Genomic DNA, 26,969 nt, shown 5'->3' with positions numbered 1-26,969 from the left:
TAAAATTAATTATTAAAAATTAATCATTAATATAGTTTTAATATATATTTATATTTTAATATATATTTTATATTAGTAAATAATTTTATTGATTAATTTTAGTGTGCACATATTTGATACGGATTCCGCTAGAGAGATAATGGACTATTTGTACAATGTGTACAATGGGCTATTGAGTTACAAAATGAACGTCTCTCATACTATCTAGAATAACCATCCGAGTACTATCATAATAAACATCTTCCCAAAAACTTAAATTAATTTTGAAATTCACCAAGGCTCGAACTCTTGACCTTTCGGATCTAGCGCTTTAATACCATGCATGATACCACTCATCCCAAAAAACTTCGGCTGCTGATGAGAAAAGATAACACTAATAATTATATCTCTAATACTCTCTAAACTTCCATCATACACATTGTATAAATATTTCATTGGCTCCTCGTACTTTCCCATTTGAAAAACATAATATTGACAATAGCATAGTTTGTTGTTTGAGCCCCCACAATACATCCACCCATCCTCTTAAAGAATGCTTTAATCTTTGTGAAAACTCCTTAATCCCATTCCCTCTAAAAAGACAGACAGTAAACAATGGACTTAACCCCAATTGATGCAAGCACCACCCACACCCAAACCCAAACCCAAACCATAGAACACACAAACTCACAACAAACACAAACCCCACCACCACCAACAACGAACGGTTCCCTCAAACGCCACCACCCGCTCCCGGCCACCGCTATTGCCGCCGCACCACCACTCTCCATGGTAATTTCCTACAAGGAGTGCCTCAAGAACCATGCAGCCACCATCGGCGGCCACGCCCTCGACGGCTGCGGCGAGTTCATGCCCTCCTCCTCCTCCAACCCCTCTGAGCCACGCTCCCTCACTTGCGCCGCATGTGGCTGCCACCGCAACTTCCACCGCCGCGACCCAGAATCCCTCCTCCCCCACCACCACCACCACCCCCCAAACTTCCTCAGCTTCTACCACCACTCATCATCGCCGCCTCTCCCCCAGCGTGGTGGACTCAGCCTCAGCACAAGCCCAAGCACTACAAGCCCAAGCCCAAGCCCATCAGCAAGTCCAATTTCAAGCCCATCATCACCACCACCCGCCCCACTCTCTCACCACTTTCCTCCTCCTCCTCCGTACTCCTCCTTCCACCACCATCACATGAATAATAATTCTCCATCTACCGTTGTTGTTCCCAACATGCTCTTATCCCTTGGAAATGCCGCATGCTCTTCCGGTTCTGGATTCAACCACCAGAAAGACTTGAACAGCTCGAAGAAGAGGCATAGGACCAAGTTCAGCAAGGAACAGAAGGAGAAGATGCTGAGATTCTCAGAGAAGCTTGGTTGGAGAATGCAGAGAGATGAAGATGGTTTGATTCAAGAGTTTTGCAACCAAATTGGGGTTTCTAGAGGGGTCTTCAAGGTTTGGATGCACAACAACAAGAACACCTTCTTCAGAAACAGGAACAACAACAACAACGATAATGCTTCTGCTGCTGAAAAGAATGGGAGTCTTAATGGTGTTCATAACGGTAACCATATCGATAACGATAATGATGATGATCATAATAATAATGATAATGGAAATGGTAATCAACACAGCAACAACACTAGTAGCAGCAACGATGACATTCAGAGAGATTATTAATTAAGGTATAATAATTATTATCTGTTGATTTAATTTTCTCTGTCAAATTAAAGTTAACTACCATTTATGTCTTTATTTAATCTTTGATAATAAGGATATAATAGAAATAGGATAGGGATTAAGCGATAATTTCTCTTTTGTTTAGTCATTTGAATCTTTTTTATTTTTTATAGTTCGTATGTTGAAGATCATCGGCTGAGGCCGTATAAAGGTCTGGTTTTTTTCTCTTTTCTGTTTTTGGCTAATTTTGTTCATAGAGTCTGGAATTTAGGAAAATCGTATTATAATTTGAACGCCAAATTATTATAGTCCGATAATAATAATACTACTTTATCATTATTGAATTTGAATGTAATATATATCTATTATAAGTTTATACTGATAACACTCAAAGATTTATTTTTGACCACTAGAATAAATTCGATGTTCATAGACATCATGAAATATCATAACTCCGGAATTAATGCGGTTCCACTAAAGTTTCATCCTCTTCTGGTGGTAGCTCTTAATTAATTGCTGTCACATGTTCCTCTTGATAGGATCAGGTGTGTTGTTTCAAATAATTTTGCTGTTTTAATTTTTATTTTTTAAACTTTTTTTTTTAAATTTTACTAAGGGCAAGCTAGGTATTAATAGGACGAAGTTGTGTGTTGAAAAATTAAAGAATTAGTGTGTTTAACAAGACTTAGTAACATTGACGAACGTCTATAACCCTTTTTTTTTTTTTTTTGCTGTCCGAAATTTGATTAATTATTTAATCATATATTCTTGCCCTTGAAGTGTGTAACCTCCAAAAATGGCCATACTTGTTTGTCCCAAGAAACAAGTGCTTTTATCAATGTTGAAGCGCAATCTGATATGCCTTATGCAATTTTGTCCTTATTCATTTATGAATTACTCCTACTACTGTTCCAGATTTATTAAGTTGGAGAAAATGCTATTGATGAGGTTGTTGCACATTGCATATGACCAACTCTAATAGTTACTGTACTATAAATTGATCTACAATCAATAGATCATGATTTATAGTGTTATATAACGTTTTTTAAGTATGACTAAAATGTACAGCTTTGTTTATTTGTTAGACTAATTGAATGCTGATATTCAAATTATAAATCAAACCGATACCAAGCATTTCTTTCTCTCGTTAGTTTCTTACATGAATTATTATATCTGGTTAAGATTTTCTAAAGTGGTCCTAACAGTTTGAGTGAAACTAATTAAAAAAATTATAATATATAATTTAAGTTTTTAATATTGTTTCTTTAAATGAAACTTTAAATTTCTTTTTACTAATAATAACAACAGCACAATATCTTTTTGTAGTTAGGGAGAATAATTATGTCTCATTGTCTCATTAAGAATTAAGAGTTAATATCTGGTGAGAGCTAGGTTACAATAGTTATCAAATGATAATATGTATACCAAATTATGTTAATTCCATAATTAATATAGTCCTAGTGTAATTCGAGTCGTCTCTTACGGAAATATATATATATAATTTAATCAAAGTTCAATTAGCACAACACAAACTGGGCATGCAAATCATACATTTAATTTATATCAATCAATAGAAATATATAAATCAATATAGAGAGATAAAGGGATAATTAAAAAAATAACCATATAAATTAAATTGAAATACTTGGATCTCCAGACAAACCCTACCTTAAACCTTTTAAATCTTTAAGTTACTCTTAAAGTCTAGTATTATGTTCCATCAATTACAAGACTTTAGAGTTATGGAATCTTGGTTTTTCACTGTATTTCTTGACTCGATAAATTAATGACTAATTTACCGTAGATTTGAGTTTTATTTAAAGATTTATCATTAGTCAATAAATTGTTACATGCACAAGGTGAAATTTAAATCCCTGGCACTTGTTTAAGCAAACTAGTGAGCTAATTACTAGACTAACTTAAAGTCATGGAAAATAATAAATAAAAAAAAAATCAAGTATTGAAAGTGAGGGATTAGAGAAAATTAAAGAAAAAACGAGGAAAATACTAAACCTGGAGAAAAGAAAGTTTTGTTTTTTTTTTTGTTTTTTTTTTTATTTTTTATTTTTTTGAAACTAACAACAAAACCTAAAATGAAGGTATAGAATCTTAGAATGAGTTATGACGGTGTATGTTTTCCTTAAATCATGGGTCTTTTAATCCTTGTTTTCCAGCTATGACACATTGCCTTATTATCACCCAAAAAAACCAAAAGAAAATAAAATAAAAATCATTTATTTATAAAGAAAAAAAGACGTAAACTATTTTTTTCAGCCGCTCAAAAACAGAATTAAGTTCATGCCATTCCTCTTGGGCTTTATTCTTAAATTCTAGGAAACATTTTTTGTGCAGAAAAAGAAACAAGGAATATCTATTTTTGAACTAGAGGATGATATTTGATAATGACACTAATCTATTTTCGTGTTTATCCTCAATCATGCGACATTATATTTTGTGTGTCTGTGCTTAGAAGGCAAGCAGCATGTTTTATTTGATTATTTAAATTGCATAAGCTTTTGTATTTGTGTTTGTGTGTACTTGGTGGAGGACAGTGCCTTGGACTTTATCTTTTCCCTTTCCATATTGGGTTTGGTTCAATGAAACGGCAAGTTTTGTTGGTTTTCCATTTTTATATCAGACACCTTTTATAAGCAGTTAATGATAACCTCGCCTGTTAAAACAATAAACAATAATAAAGCCATGCAGCATACAAGTATTAGTTAATAATTAATAATTGATTAATTAAATAGTAAACTTGCAACATCTTAAAACTGAGTTTTCTTAAACGGTGATACTTGATAGAAATTATGTATTGAAAAAACATGAATATAAGTAATGAGGTGTAAGCAATTACTGTATTTTTAAAAGAGATATTACTTGCACACCCTCTGTTAGGCGAAAAACAAGCAAACGTTTTCAGGTCACTACAAGAGAGTACGAATATTGCAATAGTTTTCAGTAATTATTGATATAATTGCTGTTAAATAAAATGAGTTATTTGTGATAATTTTATTTGAAAAACAGGTTTTTAAAAAAAATTATGGCGCGCAATTCAGCATTTAAAAAACATAGTAGTTATAAACCCTGTAATCTTTCACTGTTATATTAAAAAAATATTTTTTTACAAAGTTATCTAATTTTTTTTATAACTAACAAAAAAAACAAACTTCGACTAAATTAACTTGCACTAAAGAAGAAATTTTTTTTACTGTAATAAAATCTAATTTAATTTGAAAAGAAGAGGATTTCCATTAGCAAGATCTAAGTTCAGTAATCAATAATCACTAATACTATAAAATTGATCATTATCTCATTAAAATCCTAAGTGAAAATGTCTCGTGAATAACAATGAAAGAAAAATCAAACATTATAAAGGAGTACTAAAAAAGTACAACTCTTAGGAATATTCAAACAACAATTCATTCTTTTAGAAGACAAATAAAACATAATAAAATATAATTGAATACAAGGATTCAATAAAAAAAATAGAATAAAAAAGCCACACTCACAAAAGTCAAAGTCTTCTCATAAAATTGCCGATAGGTTTAAGAAAACATGTAAAAGATACTGCATAATAAATCAGGATAAGCATGCTAATTATTCATTTTTAAAATCCCACAAAAAAAGGAATGTATGATGGGAATTGAGAAAGAGCAGTAATCCTTTAAAAACAGAGGAAGCAGACTAATAAAATGGAACATCAAGTAAGGAAGAAGGATATTGTATATTTTCTTTTACAGATTTTTATTTGGAGAAATAGAATTTCTATTTTACATATTTTTCTGGTTTTCTGGTTTTGTAATATTCTAACCGACTCTTTCTTTGCGGGTCGACACTAGTAACTATTATGTTTCCTATTCCGGAACTTGTGTATATAAGTATATATATATATATTATATATATATATATATGTTTTGCTCCATTATACAACACTTCTTACGTTAACATCTCGTGTGTGAATAATGGCTGTCGATTTTGTTTATCTTTCCTTCATAAGCTCCTAGTTTTATTATTATTCTTCAAATATTATCTATGCAGCTTTCTTTTAGGTATCGTAATACCTCACCACCTTTGATTTATGACTGTAGGGTAAGGCTTTGTATGGTAGGGTGTTACATTATGCTATCAGAGCAGTTCGTTCCTGTAGAGCCTGAGGAATGGACTAATTATGCTTCTAAGCATACTCTGAGTTGTGTTTATGTATATTTAGGAGATTTGCTTTATAAATATATCATAACTGTTCATGAGCATACTTTTGAAAATTTGAAACACTAGACTTGAGATATTGAGACTGAACACCTTAATATCAATTGTTTGGTGTGAACGGGACTCAAATGGCATCTTGTGGACGTAGATGAGGTCGAGAATGAGGTCAGAGAGGTAATGAGGGAACCGTACCAGTAGATAATTTGGCTGATTTCATGGCTGCAATGGCGAGCGTGGCTGCTGCTATTAATGTTGTGACCAATCGAGCAATGGATAAGATGGGGCAACAAGCTGGAGATGGCAATGAAGATGGTAATAGACATGGTGGTGAAGATGACATTATGAGTACCATGGTGCCAATGGAGATAAGGAGCTTTCCTGAGTTAGTCAACAAGAGTCGAGTGGTAGAAGAATTTCCAAAGAAGAATGCGGTGGCAAGGAATGATCGCCGGGAGTCCCGTGAAAGGGATTAAGGCAAAAGTTTCACCACAAGGATCCAAGAATTCAACAGGAGTGGATACGCACCACAATCCCCTAAGGTAGGAACAATTACAGAAAGAATGACAACCACCGGAAAAATGGTAAAGGAAAGCAGGCAAGAGCTCACTCGGAATACTTGAGGTGCCAGAGGTGCGGGGACTACCATTCAGACAAGCCATGCCAATTAGGTATGGGTTTATGTTACAAGTGTGGTTTACCGAGGCATATGGTTAGGGATTTTCCAAGCAGAGAAACCCAGAATGTGGGTCGATCGCAACAACAACAACAACAACAACAACAACAACAACAACAACAACAACAACAACAAAGCCTTGTCCCACTAGATGGGGTCGGCTACATGAATCAAATGACGCTATTGAGCTTTGTCATGTATCATATCTACAGAGAGACCGTTGACATGTAAATCTCGTTCGACCACCTCATGGATGGTCTTCTTAGGTCTTTCTCTGCCTTTCACCACTTATCCATCTTCCATCTCATCCACCCTTCTGATTGGGTGTTTTGTCGGTCTTCTTCTCATATGTCCAAACCACCTGAGACACGATTCTACTATCTTTTCCATAATTGGTGCTACTCCAACTCTCTCCCTTATATCTTCATTTCTTATTTTATCCAATCACATATGACCACTCATCCATCTCAACATCTTCATCTCTGCTACACTCATCTTATGTTCATGCTCCCCTTTGGCCGCCCAACACTCCGTACCATAAAGTATAGCCGGTCTTATAACAGTGCGATAGAATTTACCTTTAAGTTTTAAAGGCACTTTTTTGTCACATATAAAACCAGATGCACTCCGCCATTTTGACCAACCTGCTTGTATCCTATGATTTACATCCTGTTCAATCTCTCGATTATCCTGTATGATCGCAACAATAAGGTCGAGGTAATTGTGAAATTAGTCTTCAAACTTTAGTTTCTTTGTTTGATATTGGAGCATCGCATTCATTCATATCACATGACGGAGTTTATTTTCTAAGCATATGTTTTTTTAATATGCTTTTCTTTTTATGTACACCAAGTGTTTGATAAAATGTTTAACTTAGTTTTAGAGTAGATTTTTTAGCATTCTTGGCTTGGAAAGAGAAGCTTGGTAATCTTGAGTCATTAATACCCAACTTATGTTGGTGATATAAATTTGTTAGCTAAGCTTATTTCTATTGATGCTACTTATGGATTAGAATTAACTAAGCCTACTTGATCTTTTTCCGATGTTGGAGATAATATAATAGGCTTAACTCTTGGTAATTATTGTGTTATGATTAATGACTAGGATAGAAGGCATTGATTCTCAATCATTGCCATGAATGCCTCTTTAATATTTGTTATCTTTAATTGTTTGATTTACTTTATTGTCATTTAGATTATTGTCTTCTTAACCGCAAACCACCCCCTTGAACCTCATAACCGATAACATGTATACCTTACTGCAGTTTCTTTGAGAGATGACTCGAGATCTAATTCTCTCGGTATTTTTATTGGTTTGCACTTATGACAAACAAAATTAAACTCTGATGCAGGTCAATTGTTGGTTTGGAACTATATGTGCAACGAAGTGATTCTTTTATTGAGAAAAAATTCTAAACCGATGTTTGGCCTGCCATCAAGCATGCCACGTCCTACTGGCCTAATTAAGGTGACGTGTAACGTCACTGCTTGGCGTTACACGCCCAAACCCAAAGAGCTAGACCCGGTTACATGCCAATCAGCCACATGCAACGCCAATAATGATTTCAATAATGCCCAACCTCAAAGATGTGATTCCAAGTTAAAGATTGAAGAAAATTCTGCTATGATTTAAATTTGATTAATTCTGTTTTAAGATTTGAATTATTAGGAGCTATCTTAATTATTTTGATTATGATAAGATTTAGTTTTTGGATTTGAATTAGAAGAAACCCTGGTATAAATAAGTGAATGACATTCATAGAGAGCACATCAAGCTTCCTCGGCACAGTTTAGTTTCATTGTTGTTTTTCCATTCTTCATGAGTAACTAATCTTTTTGTCAAAAAGTTAGGAGCTCTGTTTATATTTCTATGGAATATTAATCAAAGTTTTCTTTTATTTTAAAGTGTTTCATTAATCTATTTCATGATTGAGTTATTCATTCTTCATCCTTAAAAAATTAGTAGCATCAAAAGGTGTGCTAATCCCGTCTTGAATTTGTTTATTTCTTCGACAAAACTAATATTCGAGTTATGCTTGAAAACTCTTTGACATGACTTTTTGAATCGATTAGACATAGTGGTTTTAAAGTGCGTGATACATACATGATTTTCAATCACTCTAGTTTAGAATACCTGACATATAATTTGGATTAAAACAACTTTTAAAAATTGTGTTTTCTCATAAGATTCAATCGGACAAGACTAGCTTGGATACATGGCATATAATTTGACCTAAGGACTACTTTTGAATCTTATGAGGAACGGGATTGGATTTAGGCCTAACCTCTTCAATTAATTAATTGACCAAGACATTGACGGTTGATTAATTGAGAAGAAACTGAAGAGCCAAGAAATTGAAAATTGGTTAATTAAGATTCATCGTAAAAAGATCTTTGCATGCTTTAGATTAGGGAAACAAGGTTTGATTTTCCTAGGGTTTAAACATCTCTAAAACCCTTCATATTCTCCATTATTGATTTCTCTCAATTTAACATCACTGCCGAAGCACTCAACATCCAAGACTCCAACAAGACAAGTTTTCAACCCTAATCAATCCAGGTTTCATTGATCTAATTAGTTATTTAACTCGATATTTTCATGCTCAGTCCTTTAATCCTCGTGAGAATAATATCCACTCACCGTGGTATTACTTGAATGATCCGATACACTTGTCGGTATCTGTAGCTTCACCTTTTACTCATCATTTGGTCAGGGCTATTGTAGTTTGATGCAGCGATGACGTGGCTTGGGTCAACTGTGACATGGTGGCTCGCACCAGTGTCAAGGAGCCATTAGGAATCAAAGAGTGTAGAAGGAGATGCAAGATATACCCTTGATACATGAAAAGAAGATGATAAAGAAAATGCTAAATTGTTGGCAACTTGAAAAGAAATGGATCTGTTTGAAGGAAATCAAAAAGTCTGGTTGAATCTAGGAAAGCATGAGAATGCTAAGTGGCCTTGTTAGCCACAAACTTGGCAAGCACTTCTAGAATCCATCGGCGTGAAGTGGCCTCCTCTAAAGAATTTGCCTCCTGTACCCCTACAGCCACTGAAATTCATTTTTGAAGGATTTCAACCAAATTGTGATTAAGATGGGTTAAACTTAGCTTAAATAGATCCAAATTCAGTTTTTCTAAATTTCTCTAACATATCTTCATGGGCAAGTAGTAAAGTCTCCACTTCAATTAATGAAATGGAATTTGACTTTGCCATAATTGAAGAAATGTACATGGCACAATCCTCAAGTAATCCATCAATATTGTGGTGATATGATCATCCAATAACAAAGTGTAACCAATATCAGCAAGAGGCTACAATTTTTCTGATCCTGCTAAGATACTTAGAGGCAGAATTGCCATGTTACACTGATTTCAATTATTGTACCATGATTTTAGAAATCTTGGAGAAATATTCTTGAACCTTTTTCCAAACTTGATAAGCAAAATCACACTCCAACATTTGATTCTTGAAGCTTGAATCCGTAGAAATAAAGAGCCATGTCATAAGGTAGTGATCCATTATCTTCCACTTCTAGTAAGTCTAGATTCTGTTCTAACAGTTCTTGCAACTTGATTATCAAATCTACATGGTGTTTTCTCTATATTAAGGTGATCATCTGGATCATTGGCATTAATAACATGTAAAACAAATTGCTACAAAGTTTGAAATGAATTATTGTTCAGTTTGTCAAGAATAGGCATAAACGGTATATTAAAGCTATAGAAGATAAAGATGAATATGAGAAAATTGGTACAATAGCAGCCATGGATCTTGAATCTGTGCTCATGATACCAAGATATAATTTGATCAAAAGAAGGGGATACACAAACAAATAGAGAAGACAAAAGAAAGTGTGAATGAAATTTATTGATCTTGAATATGATTGAACACCATTTACAAGATACACAAATCTGCTATATATACTACTACACTAAGCAGAAACTAGAAAAGAAAAGAAAACTAATTTAATATATTCTATTTCTTACAGAAAAATATAGAACCATTCTCTTTCTAGCTAACTAAATTTCTAACTATTACTACTCTTATCTCTTTAAAAATTGGTGTCTTTATTCTTTATATATTATTTGACAATAACTAAGTACAAGATAAAACAAATTATTAAAAGGTTTTCAAATTACTATATTCTAATCTTCTTCCTCTCACTACCTTTAGCAGCCACTAGCACCGTAACAATTTCTCTTTTCCATCACTGCTCTCGTAATTAATAGCATCAACTAAAACCAAATCCTACAAGTGTGTGTGTGTGTGAGAGAGAGAGAGAGAGAGAGATTGATTTTTAAACCTAAACATTAGATCGTAAGAGATTTGGTTAACCAAATTGGTGACACTTATGGCGACAATGTGAAGAAGCCATATAGTGTTGTGGCTACCATTGTCTGTAAAGTCCATATCATTATAGAGTTGCTTGCTGAAGAAAGATGAGCCTATAATTTCTAAGAGGAAAAGAATAAGGGTTTGGGTTGAAATATGGTTAAAGTAATTAAAAGGACCAATACAAAATATTAAAAATGTATATTAAGGTTTTTACAAAAGTTTTTAGCATTTCTACATGTACTAATTAATCCTAGTTATTGAATATTTAGAGGAATAAATCATTATTTAGAGTTGTCACCACCTCAATATTCATATAGGTAAAATTTATCCTTATGTCCCTCTTACTTCACAGATATTTAATAATTTCTCCTCTTGTAATATTACACATTGATGAATATTATAGAATGAAACAATTCCAGAAAATTTATGTTAAAATCAATACATGCAATTTGTTGTTACCTATTGGACTTATATTGTCCTAAACAACTCTACAAGTTCCATCACGAGGAATGAGCGATTAAATCACCAACATTCAAAACTCTATTAGTTCAACTTGACTTGATTAAAATCTTACAAGAGAAATAAAACAAATAATTATCCCTTTTGTTTCAGAAGTTGAATCCAAGACTTCTAATGATCAAAACAGTCTATGGGTTCTAAAATTGATTAGAATGATCTCCCAGTTTGATCGTCCTTCCGACAAATAGCCAGTTAACATCATTAACTATAATCTAATGTGAATTATTAATTGCCAACAGAATGTAGTATTACGCATGTTAACATGGCATACAAGGTGATTCAATCAATTTGGTCCCTTACTTAAGAGACCGATTGATCAAACCCAACAAACATATATAATGCACATATTGCACTATCTTCTTCCCAAAATAGCCAAGTTTTCTCTCCCTATACCAAGATCTAAAACCTTAAAGGGTGCTCACCATCTTATGCAACCAACAATGATGATGTGCACATAATGCAAAAAGGCCTAGATAGATAACACCATGAACACTACAAGAATATCATTTTTAACCAATGACTTAGGCTTAGTGACCAGTTTTACCAACGGTCAGGTCATCGATAAAAGTTCATTGGTCAAAACTCTATTAACTTAGTAAAATTCGACCATTTTTACTGACGCCCCAAGGCCATTGGTAAAATTAAATATTATTAGCAATTCTTCCTTCGTTGAGAAAAATCGCTGTTAAAATACAAATTAAAAAATATTTTTTTTAAAATATAATTTTTTTATCCCTAACATTTGTAATTTTTTTTATCCCTAACATTTGTAATTTTTTTTAAATATCTCTATTATTTAATTTTGTTTAATTTTATCTTTAATATTTTTTATTTATGTCAAATTTATATTCGGGATGTTTTTAATTTTATCATTGATGTTAACAGTTAATAGTGTATGTCAGATTTTATCAACGGACTATTTAACAGATGGATTAACTTTATCTGAAAAAAAAAAAAAGAAAAATTGGAGGACAAGTTTGATCAATTTCAAAACTGAAAAAATTTTGATCATTGATTAAAATTAAAGGATCATTTTAATTGTTATATTGATTAAAGAAATTATTATAGTTTTAATCTTATGTAGATAATTCTTTAGCCTTTGAAATTTTATATCCAAATAAACAATCGTCCAGGAGAAGTACTTTAGTGAATTTTTTCATCACGAGGAGAATGCTTCAATCACAAACTCCATGTAACTTTTAATATTTTTTTGAAAGAGTTTGATTGGTTTCAGTTTTTATTTTTAGGAAAAGTATATGGAACTAAAAAGTGATCAGCCAAAAAGTAAACAAAACCGTTTAATTAGAATCACTTTTTGAAGGAAAAGTATATGGAACCAAAAGGTTACCAGCAAAAAACTAAACAAAACCACATTAATTTATATTAATAATTAATTAATTTTAAAATTTTAAAATTTAAAATTTAAAAAATTTAAAATTGATTAGGTAAACCTAATTAAAACTTATAAAAACATTCCTATTCTCTCTCACATTAACCTACCCACCTCCAACAATCACACATAGACCCTTCTCTCTCACCGTCAGGCTCTCTCCGTCTCCCCACCACGATCCACTCCTCTTTTATCACCGATATAAAAGAACATCCATTTAGTATGAAAAAGAAACATTCTGATACTTAGTAGAAGAAACATCCATATATATTAACTCGTAAAAATTTTGGATTCACTCAAACTTATTTGGCTGATTTTTGGCTAATACCTAGCATTACTCCTTTTTGAATAATCTGTTTGAAAACTGCTCTTGAGATCACAGAGCACAAACTAAAACCCAATTTTTCATGGAACCCAAATACATTTTGGCTGATTTTTGGCTGATATGCTTTTAGTTCCCTAGTTGTTCTCTTATTTTTATAGAAAAAAAATACTCTAGTTATTACAAATTTAAAATTGCATCAAATTAAAAAAAAGTGCTCTAATTCACTGATAAAATAATGTAGTTACATTTTATTTGATAACATTAATTGGACATACTTTTTATTGAGCATGAATAATATTTATTAATATTTCATTAATACACACTATATTCATATTTAGATGATAATAAATATGAGATTATTAGTCCAGTAAAAAAAATTTATTTTCTATCACTTCTAATTTAAAATATTTTTTTAGTGACTTTAATTCTAATTTAAAATAAAGATAATACATGCTTAATTGATAACTTTTTAACGAAAGAGCAATATATTTTAATAAATATTATTATTTGATTTAAATTATCCTTTCTTACAAAACAATTACCTAAAATGCTTCACAACTTTCATATAAAAAATTTATAAAGTTGATAGATATCAATGTTTATACATAAAAATATATTGATTAAAACCGCAAAATAGCAATAAAATTTTTTTTAAAAATTTGAGATAATTTTACTGTCAATTTCTTACTACATACTATTTAAGTTAATTCACTTTATATAGATACATCAAAATATAAAATGTACTGTGTGATTTTTTATATATATTCATAAGAAGTTGAAAATTATAAATGCCCAACTTTTATAACAGTTGGAAAATAATTAATTACTAATCAAATATATTTTAATTTTTTCAATTTTTTCTTCCATTACATAAAAGACAACACTATAAACACAATAATTAACTTGAATTGTATCTAAATAAAAAAAATATAACACTTAGCTACTTATATAAGAATCTTAGCCTTTTTTATGTTATAAATGATGCAGTATTATGATTATCCACAGAATAAAGGCAACAAATATCACATTAAGTACAACAAATATATATATACAAATACCAAATTTCCCATTATTATTATTACAGTATCATTTTTAACTAATGGTGCAGCAAATACATATATTTAACTACAGCACAAACAAAATCAACTTTTCTTTTTCTAAATTTGATTGGAAGTCATACTTCTTCCTTGTCAATCTAACAAAAACAACAAAACTAAACTCATAAATTAATAAAAGTAAATTCAGAAAGACAAAAATATTTTTATTGAAACTTTGATTTAAGTTTAATCCAAGTGCACCCTTAACCCTTGATTCAAAGGATCATTGGCAATTGAACATGAACCCCATGCCTCAATCTCTGATTCAACTTTACTTTATTCTTTCAATTCTATTATTTGTTCTAAATCTCACATCTTTCTAAACAATAAATAGAACTAATGTTAAAAAGAAATATGTAAATATTTTTTTAACGCCACATACTGTTGATCCAAATTGAATGTGAGCACTTATGCCCTCAATATTACTAACACATACATTAAGCATTGAACCGTAGCCCTTGCTCTTTGCGGCGGCAATATACAATTTGGAGTGTAGTCCATTCCTCTTGTCAACTCTCTCCAAATCATCACCTCTAGTAAACAAAGGAACATACTTCTCAGTAAGTACCAAAGTTCAAATTAAGAAAAAAAATTCTCTCGGTCATTACTTACTCATCATTCATTCTCAATAAACAAACACAATGTAAAATCTTCATCAATCTAGGAATCAAAACAAATACAACTGTTCTCATTTTTCACAGTAATCAAAATTTACAAAAAGCAGTAACAAATCAAAGTAAAACAAAAAGTGAAAAAAAGAAATAATTAACATAATTGTTCCTCAATTACTCTTCATTCATAAGGATGAACAACACAATGCTACAACATCCAAATACTCATGAATGCTCGCAGCACACTTTGCATTTCAAGAAAACCTAATGATGCATCAAACTTAATCACAAAAATTAGAAAAAAAATTCCAGAGAACACAAAATAAAAATACTTCAATCTCATCTTTAAATTCATCTTCAGATCAACAAATATACATAATATGGTATTGCATTTTGGGTATGTTCAAGTCAACTATCACTTTTGGTCTAATATTAGTAAAAGCAATAATTTCTCTAGATTCAAGTTCATAACCAAAATTGATGTAATAAGGTAGAAAATTTGATGAAGAAAGGCATGTCAAGTTGCGATAACAAACTTTTTTGGGATGACATTAATGAGTATATTGTCAAAGCCAAAATAATGAATAGAAAACGAAAAACTAAAGGGTAATAACTACTTACCTCAACTCTAATTTACACTTATTGCTTTAGAAAACCCCATAAGTATAAAATATCCCAAAAAATTGCTAAATAAACAAAAGATTTTTATAATCTCAATGCTTTGCCAATGAAAAGTAAATTCACCATGTCTCACATCGATTATAAACACACGGCAAACAATTAAAAACCAAAAGAAGAAAAAATTAAGGTAAATAATAACTTTAAACAAATAGAATCGGTCCTTGGAATTAAGCAATGTAAACAATCTACTATTAAATGTCCCTGGAATTAAGCAATGTCAACAAAATTTTAAAATTGATCCTCATATAGTTTGTTTTGTTTTATCATCCTGGCAAACCTGTTGTAAGAACAAATTGCCTCCTAACATTTTATGCCAAAGAAACAATAAAATCATCCTCAAAGTCATCATCATACAATCACCATTTGTAAAATCCGGTCAAATCGTAATTAATTAAATAATAAATTAAATAGGAGCGAATATGGTTAGAAAATCTAGCAATTGAAAATTGATAATTTAAATATGATATTTGGACTCAGTAGATTTTTCTGAGTTGGAAAACATAGTTTTTTGCGTAAAAATACGCATTGGAATTTCGACCGACAGTTTCAGCTGAGATCTGTCTAGTACTACAGCTGAAAAAATTGATTATAAGTAAACAAGGTTAATAAATTAGGATTTATAATTAGGAAAGGTAGAAATATTTAAAATGCGATTAAAACGCTAATCTTAAAGGTATTGGCCCAAAATTGGGCCAACAGACTAAACCAAGTGAATTGGGCACAAGTGGACCCAAGTCCAGTATATATAAGTCTTAAATTTAGACCATTCAGCAGCCACAACTCCCATTTAGTGGGTGAGGGCCGAAATTCAGAGAAGAGAGAAGAAAGGAGAAAATCTAATCCTAGTTCCAACTTCAAATCACCATAACTTGAGCTACAGAGATCTGATTGATGAGCCGTTTGTGGCTACACATCGCTCTTCTCATCCTCAACAATTCTATCTAAGTTTTGTAGTAAGTATTCCATTCATCTCTGCCCAGTTTTTGAAATTCTCCACTGTTACGCGTTTTTGGGTAGTTAGTGTTAAAATCTTGTGATTTTGATTGTTTAGGGATACTCTAACATGGATTCTAAGTGGCTTCTATCCTTATTTCATATGGTATGAGGTAAGAAATACTTAAACCCTTGTGATTTATCAATTTTATGAACCTTAGGTTAATTATAAGTGTGAAAATTGATTATGTTAGAGAATTAGGTGATTTTGGTACACAATTGGAAGATTGATATTGCTTGAGGAGCTTTGGTGAGGCTTGGAGCTAAGGATTGGTAGAGAATCTCAACAAGAAGTTCAATTATTTTGGCTACAAGAGGTACGGTTTAAGTTTCATTTAAATACCGTGTGGTGTGATGAGAATTTCTAGGCTAGATGCCATAAGATTAAGTTTGGATTGTGTGAATGGTTGGCACTAATATACATAGTTGAGATCTAATTTAAATTAACGATTGAGTTGAGAATTATGTGAATTTGTATGTTTGGTGTGTTGAGGATTTGATGAATTGGATAATGAATATTGGTTTGTGGAATATGCATTTAAATTGTAAATTTGGGCCGGAGGTCGGAAACAGGTAAGGAAGGTAAGTTGATGTGTGTATTGTGTGATGATATAAGAGATTGGATGGATCTTTGATATTGAATGTGTGAATAATTGGTTTGATTACTGAATAATAAGGTTTGAGGAATTGAGGTGTGGAATTTGATAGTTTTGGGTGAAATTGTGTAGATGAGGTAGGTTTGGTTTTAGTTGAGCGTAATTTTGTGAATGTGGTTGGGTTGTGGTCATTTGGATGAGTGGAAATGAATTGGGCTTGTGAACATTGGAAAATTGGTGATTCCTATTTTTGGGTAGAAACTGATTTTTGACCAACTTTGACGGTCCATAACTCGGTCCACGGAGTTTGGAATTCCTTCAAAATTGGATTTTTATGAAAGTTTAATCAACGATCTTTCTAATGGTTGAAAAAAAAATTTTGTAGAAGAATTTATGTGTGTTGAAAGTTTGGGGTTTAAAAATGTAATTCTGCAACTTTTTAACTTAGTAAAATTTTTGGTAAAATGTACCCCGACGCGCACGCGTCACTCACGATTTTTACTCTCTCACACGTGCGCCTGGCCGACGCGTACGCGTCGCTGCACTAATGCGAATTCCTTGTAGAAAATCCAGAGAGTTGCACGGTTACTATGCTGGTGTTGTGCGAGGAGCACAAAACGCATCCACGCGTACGCATGGTTGACGCACACGCGTCACTCTGCTTTATTGATTCCCACGCGCGCGCATGGTCAACGCTCACGCGTCACTCTACTTTTTCACCTTTCACGCGTACGCATGAGCGATGCGCATGCGTGACCTTGTTTTCAGCAAAAGTTGATTTTGAGTTTTTAAAGCCGAATTTCAAACTTTTAAGCCTCCATTCTCACCCTTTAAGTCTTAAAGCCAAATAGTATGCCTAGTAATGAAAAGAAGCTAGGACATGTGGTAACTTTTGGAGGAAGTAAAATGAGAATCAAAGGTGAATGATGAGTAATGATGATTGTATGAGTTACTGAGAGTGGTGATGGAAGTGTGGTGTATGCCATGAGCCGAAGGGCTGTATTTAATAATGATTATTGGCTGGTTTTGGGTTATGTTATGAGCCAGCCGGATGACTATGATAAATATTGATTTATCGCTGGAAATGAAAATATGGCTTTGAATGATTGTTTTATCTTGATCTCTATTTCTCGAAAGTGCGACCCCAGAGAGATGAAGGAAGGTGAGGATCCCCTTCCTTGTTCCTCCTGGTATTGTAAAATCGCCCCCAGCGAGATGGTGGGAGGTTAGGATACCCTCCTTGGTTCCTCCTGGGCATATGAGAACGTACCTCCTGGGTAGACGCAAGGGTTGTAGTTGCGCCACACTTGCTCCAGGTTGGTTAGTATAGAGGCTCCTCGGGTAGACGCAAGGGTTGTGGTTCGTCCCACTTGCTCCGGGTCAGAGATTGTGACGCCTGGATAGTAGCGGCAGTAGTGGTGATTCCAGTCACTCCAGGTTAAACTTTTAGACACCTGTCTGGGTAGATGCAGTGGCATTGATCCACTTGCTCCGGGATGTGGTGAGATATACCTGCTTGGGTAGATGCAGTGGCGTTGATTCCACTTGCTCCGGGTTTGGTTTGCAACTCCTGGGGTAGATATAGTGGTTAGCCCCCACTTGCTTCAGTCGAGGTTGATTTGAGATTTGTGAAACTATCTGAGTTTCGGATTTCCTTGGGTAGATGCAGTAGGTCGGCTCGACTTGCTCCAGGTTGAGATCCGAGATTCTGCTGACCCTATGTCGTAAGTGTGGCCGGACACTGTGAAAGTTTCAGATGAGCTCGCCCTCGTGAATAAACACCAGTGTGGGTGTTGTGTGATTATAATTATGATTGTGAATAACTCGAGTTGGGGATGCACGACAGAGGGACAGTCCAATGGTTAGCTACCAGGACTTGTCGGGTTGGCTTTATAACTGACAGATGAGACTCATCCGCCATAGGGCAGGCATACATCATTTGCATATGTTTGAATTGTTTGGGTTTGCCTATTTGTTTGGATTTCTATATCATATATGCTATGTTACCTGACTATATGCTATCTGTTCTACTTGTACCTTAATTGTGTATTACTTGTCTGTATTGATTGTGTTTGTACAACTGTGAGGTCCCTTATGCTAGTATCAGTTAACGCTGAGGGCTGTTCTTGTTGAGATGGAATAATGATATGATTAATTTAAAATGATGATTTATGAATGTGACAATTTGAGTTCCCTGGGTAGATGCAGTAAAGTGATTTCACTTCTCCAGGTTGATATTGAGATAATTTTAGTTCCTTGGGTAGACGCAGTGAAGTTATTTCACTTGCTCCAGGTGAGAATATGAAGTATTGATATAGAATTGCTGAGACAAAGTAACTGGAGATGGTTGGGCTTATGATTCCGATTCTAATTTGTCGGAGAGTTAGAAAGTTGGGAAGCATGAGGAATATGAATTAGATTTAGCATTCCCTTATAACAGTTGCGTGTTTATGGATTAGCGAGAACACAGGAAGAATATTTGGTGAAAAAGGAAGTCTAGGATGCTTAGTAAGTTTTTATTACAATGCATTGTATTTATTTGGCACTTTTACCATACTGGGAACTCATGGGTCGAGGGTTTTCATTCCGTATATATCTCTTGTTTTTCAGATGCAGGTCCAGGTGCTCAGAAGTGAGCTGTGGTTCATCTGAGAGGTGGTGAAGATCTTTATATTCTCTACTTTATATTTTGTTTAGAATCTCTCCACCTTTATTTGGAAAACCTTATTATGTATTGGACTCTTTTGAACTTGCCTATAGAGGTTCTTATGTTTCTTTTGGGAGAGATTAGGGGATACTGTTGTCAACTACTTTCATATTGTACCCTAGCCGGCCTAAACTTCGCGGGCCGCGACTAGTGGCTATTTACTTATGTTATATATATCCATATATTGTCCTTCTCTTATTCTCCTATATGCCTTTATCTGTATATCGCTTTCGACTTCACGCTTTATCTTTTAGTTGTCGATGCGTGAGTGATACGACTTCGCGATTTTATTTTTACTCTTTTCAGGCTTCTCGATTAATACCCCTTTCTATTTTACTTATAATTATGTAATAAAAATCCACCTTGAGGGTCGTACCACTATAATATCATTGACTTATGACTCGAGCATAAGGATTTGAATATTAGAGTGTTACATTATGGTATCAGAGCAGTTCGTCCTCGTGAGCCTGAGGTATGGAACTGCTTATGCTTCAATGCATACTCTGAGTCTATGCCTATGCTAGTTAGGGTATCTAACCGATACATCTATCATGAAGTCCATGTGTACCTTTGGTAATTTGAAGCACTTAATTGGAGATATTGAGTCTGATCACCTCGATATCGCTTGTCTAGTGTGGACAAGATCCGAATGGTGTCTCATGGACATGAATGAAGTAACTGGGGAGGAATTCCCAAGAACGAACCGGTGAGGAAAGTCAGGGAACGTCGTGATAGGAATCTTGGCAGTGGTACATACGAGAATGGTGTGTTGATTTTGGATTGATGAGTGGAACACTTGGAGGTGGATAGTTGCTTGAACGATTTGTTTGATTAGGTTTGAGTTGATTGGAGTCTGATGATTTAGGGCAGAAGGGGCTTGTAATTGACAATGGAATATTTGGATTTGAATGGGAATGAAAGTTTGTGAAAATTGAGCACTTGTGTAGAAATTGGAGGATGACAAATTGTTAGGCAGCGGATATTATAGGTTTCAAACGATTAGGTAATGTGAGTATAGAGATCAAGGATTTTTAAGAGGATGCGATTGAGTCTCACGTGAGCGTAAGCATTATTTCTATCAGGTTGAGAAAGCTTAGAAGTGGGCCTAGGTTTTGTGATTCAATAGGGAAATATGACATGGATTCATGATTGGATTCTTGGTGGTTAATAATCAGAGTGACGCAGCGGAAGCTTGCTGGAGCGTTAACATAGTATGGTAATAATAAGGAATAATAGGGTATGATTAAAAATGCTTTATGCTTTGAGTACTTGAAAGGTTAGTGAACTAGATAACGATTCTAGATAATTGGGATAAATTGTGGCTATGAACTTTGATGGTTCTGAAATGGATGAGGAAATGATCATTGATGCGTAATTGGGTTTAAATGATGAGTGAGTGCAAGTCGTCGTGTTTGAGAGATGAGTACTATGATATTTGGCCATGGTGGCCTTGGATTTAGATTGAGATTTATAATGATTGGTTTTGAAAGACGAATTTGAAAACCATTAAATTGAAATGCTGATGTTGTACTGAGATTGGTTTAAGGGAACCCGTGACGAGTGGTAAACTCCAGTTTTTAGGGGAGGTGTTGTCGAAAATTTCCCAAGAATCTAAAAGAGTGTTGGTTATGGTTTTGAAAAATGATTTTTGATTTGAGTAATTTTAACAAAAGAGATGTGTTTCGAATGCTTTTATAGATTATTAAAGAAAATTGGATTCTTATGATTTTGTTAACTTGTTATTTCAAACTCATTTGATTTCTGAAAATGAAGAGAGTTTTGATGAATTAGTCAAAGACTTTAAAACATAAATTTATATATAAATTCGAGGGTTAGGGAATAAGAAAGTAAGTCTAGAGGTTACGCTTGGAGTTGAACTGTAATTAGTGGTAATTAGCTTGACAGAGAGAAAGGATAATGATGGAGTATGATTAACGTATGGTGTTGATTTTTAGTTGATTATAGTGATGTGGGATGATGACTATGATTAATGATGATGGTGAGATCATTGATGACATAATTTCAGATTTAATAAGATGTGAGTTGATGAGATGATGAAAGTAATTAACGAGGCTGTTGGTCGGCGTTGGACGAATGATCGAGATCCTCGGAGATAAAGGAATCAGAGCGCGGAAACGAAAGCGCGCAGAGTAAAAAGACCTTGGGACTACTATGCGTTGGGTATAAAGGCAGACTACGCTCACGTACTCGTGGTGGCGGATGAAATTTTCGAGGGCGAAAATTTCTGTTGGGGGGTAGAATGTAAAATCCGGTCAAACTATAATTAATTAAATAATAAATTAAATAGGAGCAAATATGGTTAGAAAAGCTAGCAATCGAAATTTGATAATTAAATATGATATTTGGACTCAATGGATTTTTCTGAGTCAGAAAACATAGTTTTCTGCGTAAAAACGCGCACTAGAATTTTGACCGGCAGTACCGGTTGAGATCTGTCTGGTACTGCAGCAGAGAAAATTGATTATAAGTAAATGAGGTTAAGAAATTAGGATTTATAATTAGGGAAGGTAGAAATATTTAAAATGTGATTTAAAGCGCTAATCTTAAAGGTTTTGGCCCAAAATTGGGCCAACGGACTAAACTAAGTGAATTGGGCGCAAGTGGGCCCAAGCCCAGTATATATAAGCCTTAACTTAAGTCCATTCAGCAGCCACAACTCCCATTTAGTGGGTGAGGGCCGAAATTCAGAGAAGAGAGAAGAAAGGAGAAAACCTAATCCTAGTTCCAACATCAAATCACCATAACTTGAGCTACAGAACTCTGATTGACGAGCCGTTTGTGGCCACATATCGCTCTTCTCATCTTCTACAATTCTATTTAAGTTTTGTGGTGCGTATTCTATTTATCTCTGCCCAGTTTTCAAAATTCCCCACTGTTACGCATTTTTGGGTAGTTAGTGTTAAAATCTTGTGATTTTGGTTGTTTAGGGATACTCTAACATGGATTCTAAGTAGGTTCTATCCATATTTCATATGGAATGAGGTAAGAAGTACTCAAACCCTTGTGATTTATCAATTTCATGAACCCTAGGATGATTATAAGTATGAAAATTGATTTTGTTAGAGTACTGGTGATTTTGGTGCACAATTGGAAGATTGATATTGCTTGAGGAGCTTTGGTGAGGCTTGGATCTAAGGATTGGTGGAGACTCTCAAGAAGAAATTCAATTATTTTGGCTACAAGAGGTATGGTTTAAGTTTCATTTAAGTACCGTGTGGTGTGATGAGAATTCCTAGGCTAGATGCCCCTAGGATTAAGTTTGGATTGTGTGAATAGTTGACACTAATATGCATAATTGATATCTAATGTAAATTAATGATTGAGTTGAGAATTTTGTGAATTTGTATGTTTGGTGTGTTGAGGATTTGATGAACTGGATAATGAATATTGGTTTGTGAAATATGCATTTAAATTGTGAATTTGGGCCGGATGTCGTGAATCTTGGGTCGGAGGCCGGAAAGAGGTAATGAAGGTATGTTAATGTGTGTATTGTTTGATGATATAAGAGATTGGATGGATCTTTGATATTGAATGTGTGAATAATTGGTTTGATTATTAAATAATAAGGTTTGAGTAATTGAGGTGTGGAATTTGATAGTTTTGGGTGAAATTGTGTAGATGAATTAGGTTTGGTTTTAGTTGTGTGTAATTATGTGAATGTCGTTGGGTTGTGGTCATTTGGATGAGTGGAAATGAATTTGGCTTGTGAACACTGGAAAAATTTGTGATTTCTATTTTTGGGTAGAAACTGATTTTTGACCAACTTTGGCAGTCCGTAACTCGGTCCACGGAGTTTGAATTTTCTTCAAAATTGAATTTTTATGAAAATTTATTCAACGATCTTTCCAACGATTTGGAAATGGTTGAAAAAGGAATTTTGTGGAAGAAGTTATGTGTGTTGAAATTTTGGGGTTTAAAAATATAATTCTCCAACTTTTTAACTTAGTAAAATTTTTAGTAAAATGTACCCCGATGCACACGCATGGCCGACGTGTACGCGTCACTCACGATTTTACTCTCTCACGCGTGCGCCTGTCTGACACGTACGTGTCGCTGCACTAATGCGAATGCCTCGTAGAAAATCCAGAGAGTTGCACGGGTACTGTGCTGGTATTGTGCGAGGAGCGCAAAACGCATCCACGCATACGCGTGGCTGACGCGCACGTGTCACTCTGCTTTTCTGACTCCCACGCTCGTGCAAGGACGACGCTCACGCGTCACTCTACTTTTTCACCTTCCACGCGTGCGCATGGGCGACACGCACGCGTGACCCTGTTTTCAGCAAAAGTTGATTTTGAGTTTTTAAAGCCGAATTTCAGACTTTTAAGCATTCATTCTCACCCTTTATGTCTTAAAACCTTATAGTATGCCTTGTAATGAAAAGAAGTTAGGACATGTGGTAACTTGTGGAGGAAGTAAAGTGAGAATCAATGATAAATGATGAGTAATGATGATTGTATGAGTTACTGAGGGTGATGATGGAAATGCGGTGTATGCCGTGAGCCAAAGGACTGTATTTAATAATGATTATTGGCTGGTTATGGGTTATGTTATGAGTTGGATGGCCATGATAAATATTGATTTATGACTGAAAATGAAAATATGGCTTTGAATGATTGTTTTATCTTAAGCTCTCTGATGAAGGAAAAATTTGGTCGGTATAGAATTTCACAAATGAAATCTCGTTGCAAGTATAGTTCTAAACCAACAAACAATCCTTAATAAAAAATTTGTTTGTCATAAGTACAAACCCCAATAAAAATAACCGAAGTATTTAAATCTTGGGTCGTCTCCCTAGGAATTACAATGAAGTGTTTTGTTATTGGCTATGAAGGAATGCTTTGGGGTTTTTGTAATAAGAGACAAGGAATGTAAATAACAAGAGAAATAAGCTAACAACTAAGAAAGCTCTTGGCAAGGAATGAGAATTAGAAGTCCTATCCTCATTATCATCATCAATTGTGACAAGAATTGTCCATTGCTCCCACTTAGTTAACCTCTAACTATGAAGGAAAGTCAAGTGGAGGTAATCAATTTGAGTCCACAAGTCCTAGTCAAATCCTAAGGAAAGACTAGCTTTAGTGGAATTCAAATCAACTAGCAATTTCTAATTGTCAATCAACAAAAGACCTTGATAACTCAAGAGTCTCCAATTACTCAACCAAAGCCAAGAGGAGAAAAATCTAGCTCATAACTAAAAGAAATATTTCATCAAACACCTAGTGGGCAATAAAAAAAAACATCATCAGTTGCAAGAATTAAAGGAAGCTATAACTAATCAAAGCAAGAAATCAACAATGGAAACTAAGGCAAATATAAAAAGACATGGAAATCATAAATTGCATTAAAGGAGAATTGAAATCAACAAAAGAGTGCATGAACTAAAATTAACAAAATAAAGGAATTAACAAGAGAAGTAAAATACTAGAACAAGTAAAAGTAAAGGAAAACTAAATAGAAGGAGAAGGAGAAAGAGATCTAGATCTATAAAGGAGTAAACTAAGAACCCTAATCCTCTCCTCTCTCTAGAAAACTACTCTAAACTATGATGAAAACTAAACTATGACTACTTGGTTCATTCCCCTTCCATCTTTGGGTTCAATAGCATCATAAATGAGTTGGATTGGGCCCAAAATGCTTCAGAAATCGCTGGCCACGAATTGCCTTAAGTGAGTCACACTGCTCCTGCGATATGCACGTATGGGTGATGTGTGAGCGTCACCTAAATGTAAGGCAATTATGGTAAAATTCATATCATTTTGAAGCCCCGGATCTTAGCTTTCCAATGCAACTAGAATCGCCTTATTTGGATCTCTATAGCTCAAGTTATGATCATTTTAGTATGAAGAGGTCATGATTGACAGCTTAGCAATTCCTTCATTTCTTCATAAGTTCTCCATTTTTAAGTACTTTTTCTTCATTCCTTCAATCCAATCTTTGCCTTCTAATCCTGAAATCACTTAACAAACATATCAAGGCATCGAATGGAATTAAAGTGAATTAAATTTATCAATTTTTGGGTCTAAAAAATATGTTTTCACTCTTAAGCACAATTTAAGGAGAATTTATAAAACTATGCTATTTTAGTGAATAAATATGGGAAAAGTTGATAAAATCCCCTAAATTCAACACAAGATAAACCATCAAATTGGGGTTTATCACTCTCTTTCTCGAAAGTGTGACCCCAGAGAGATGAAGGAAGGTGAGGATCCCCTTCCTTGTTCCTCATGGTATTGTAAAATCGGCCCCAACGAGATGTTGGGAGGCTAGGATCCCCTCCTTGGTTCCTCCTGGGCATATGAGAACGTACCTCCTGGGTAGATGCAAGGGTTGTAGTTGCGCCCCACTTGCTCCAGGTTGGTTAGTATAGAGGCTCCCCGGGTGGACGCAAGGGTTGTGGTTCGTCCCACTTGCTCCGGGTCAGAGATTGTGACGCCTGGGTAGTAGCGGCAGTAGTGGTGATTCCACTCGCTCCAAGTTAAACTTTTAGACACCTGCCTGGGTAGATGCAGTGGCATTGATCCACTAGCTCCGGAATGTGGTGAGATATACCTTCCTGGGTAGATGCAGTCATTGATCCACTTGCTCCGAGATGTGGTGAGATATACCTGCCTGGGTAGATACAGTGGTGTTGATTCCACTTGCTCCGGGTTTGGTTTGCAACTCCTGGGGTAGATGTAGTGGTTAGCCCCCACTTGCTCCCAATCGAGGTTGATTTGAGATTTGTGAAACTATCTGAGTTTCAAATTTCCTTGGGTAGATGCAGTGGGTCGGCTCCACTTGCTCCAGGTTGAGATCCGAGATTCTGCTGACCCTATGTCGTAAGCGTGGCCAGACACTGTGAAAGTTCCGGATGAGCTCATCCCCGTGAATAAACACCAGTGTGGGTGTTGTGTGATTATGATTATGATTGTGAATAACTCGAGTTGGGGATGCACGATAGAGGGACAGCCCAATGGTTAGCTACCAGGACTTGTCGGGTTGGCTTTATAATCGACAGATGAAACTCATCAGCCATAGGGCAGGCATACAACATTTGCATATGTTTGAATTGTTTGGGTTTGCCTATTTATTTGGATTGCTATATCATATATGTTATGTTACCTGACTATATGCTATCTGTTCTACTTGTACCTTAATTGTGT

General features: G+C 34.4%; 1 protein-coding gene across 1 annotated transcript; it reads left to right on the top strand.

The window, feature by feature from the left end:
• On the top strand, positions 494–2,012 carry LOC107641865 (zinc-finger homeodomain protein 8-like). Its single transcript, XM_016345282.2, has one exon. It carries the CDS (start codon positions 595–597, stop codon positions 1,666–1,668), a length of 1,074 nt encoding a protein of 357 aa, XP_016200768.1. The 5' UTR covers positions 494–594; the 3' UTR covers positions 1,669–2,012.

The sequence above is a fragment of the Arachis ipaensis genome, chromosome B05 (assembly GCF_000816755.2).
Source record: "Arachis ipaensis cultivar K30076 chromosome B05, Araip1.1, whole genome shotgun sequence".
Classification (NCBI taxonomy): Eukaryota; Viridiplantae; Streptophyta; class Magnoliopsida; order Fabales; family Fabaceae; genus Arachis; species Arachis ipaensis.
Note: the sequence above shows the minus strand (reverse complement) of the source record. Positions and strands in the feature narration are given on the sequence as shown.

Coding starts and splice junctions, on each gene's coding strand:
- LOC107641865 (XM_016345282.2), top strand. CDS start 595: ATGGACTTAACCCCAATTGATGCAAGCACCACCCACACCCAAACCCAA.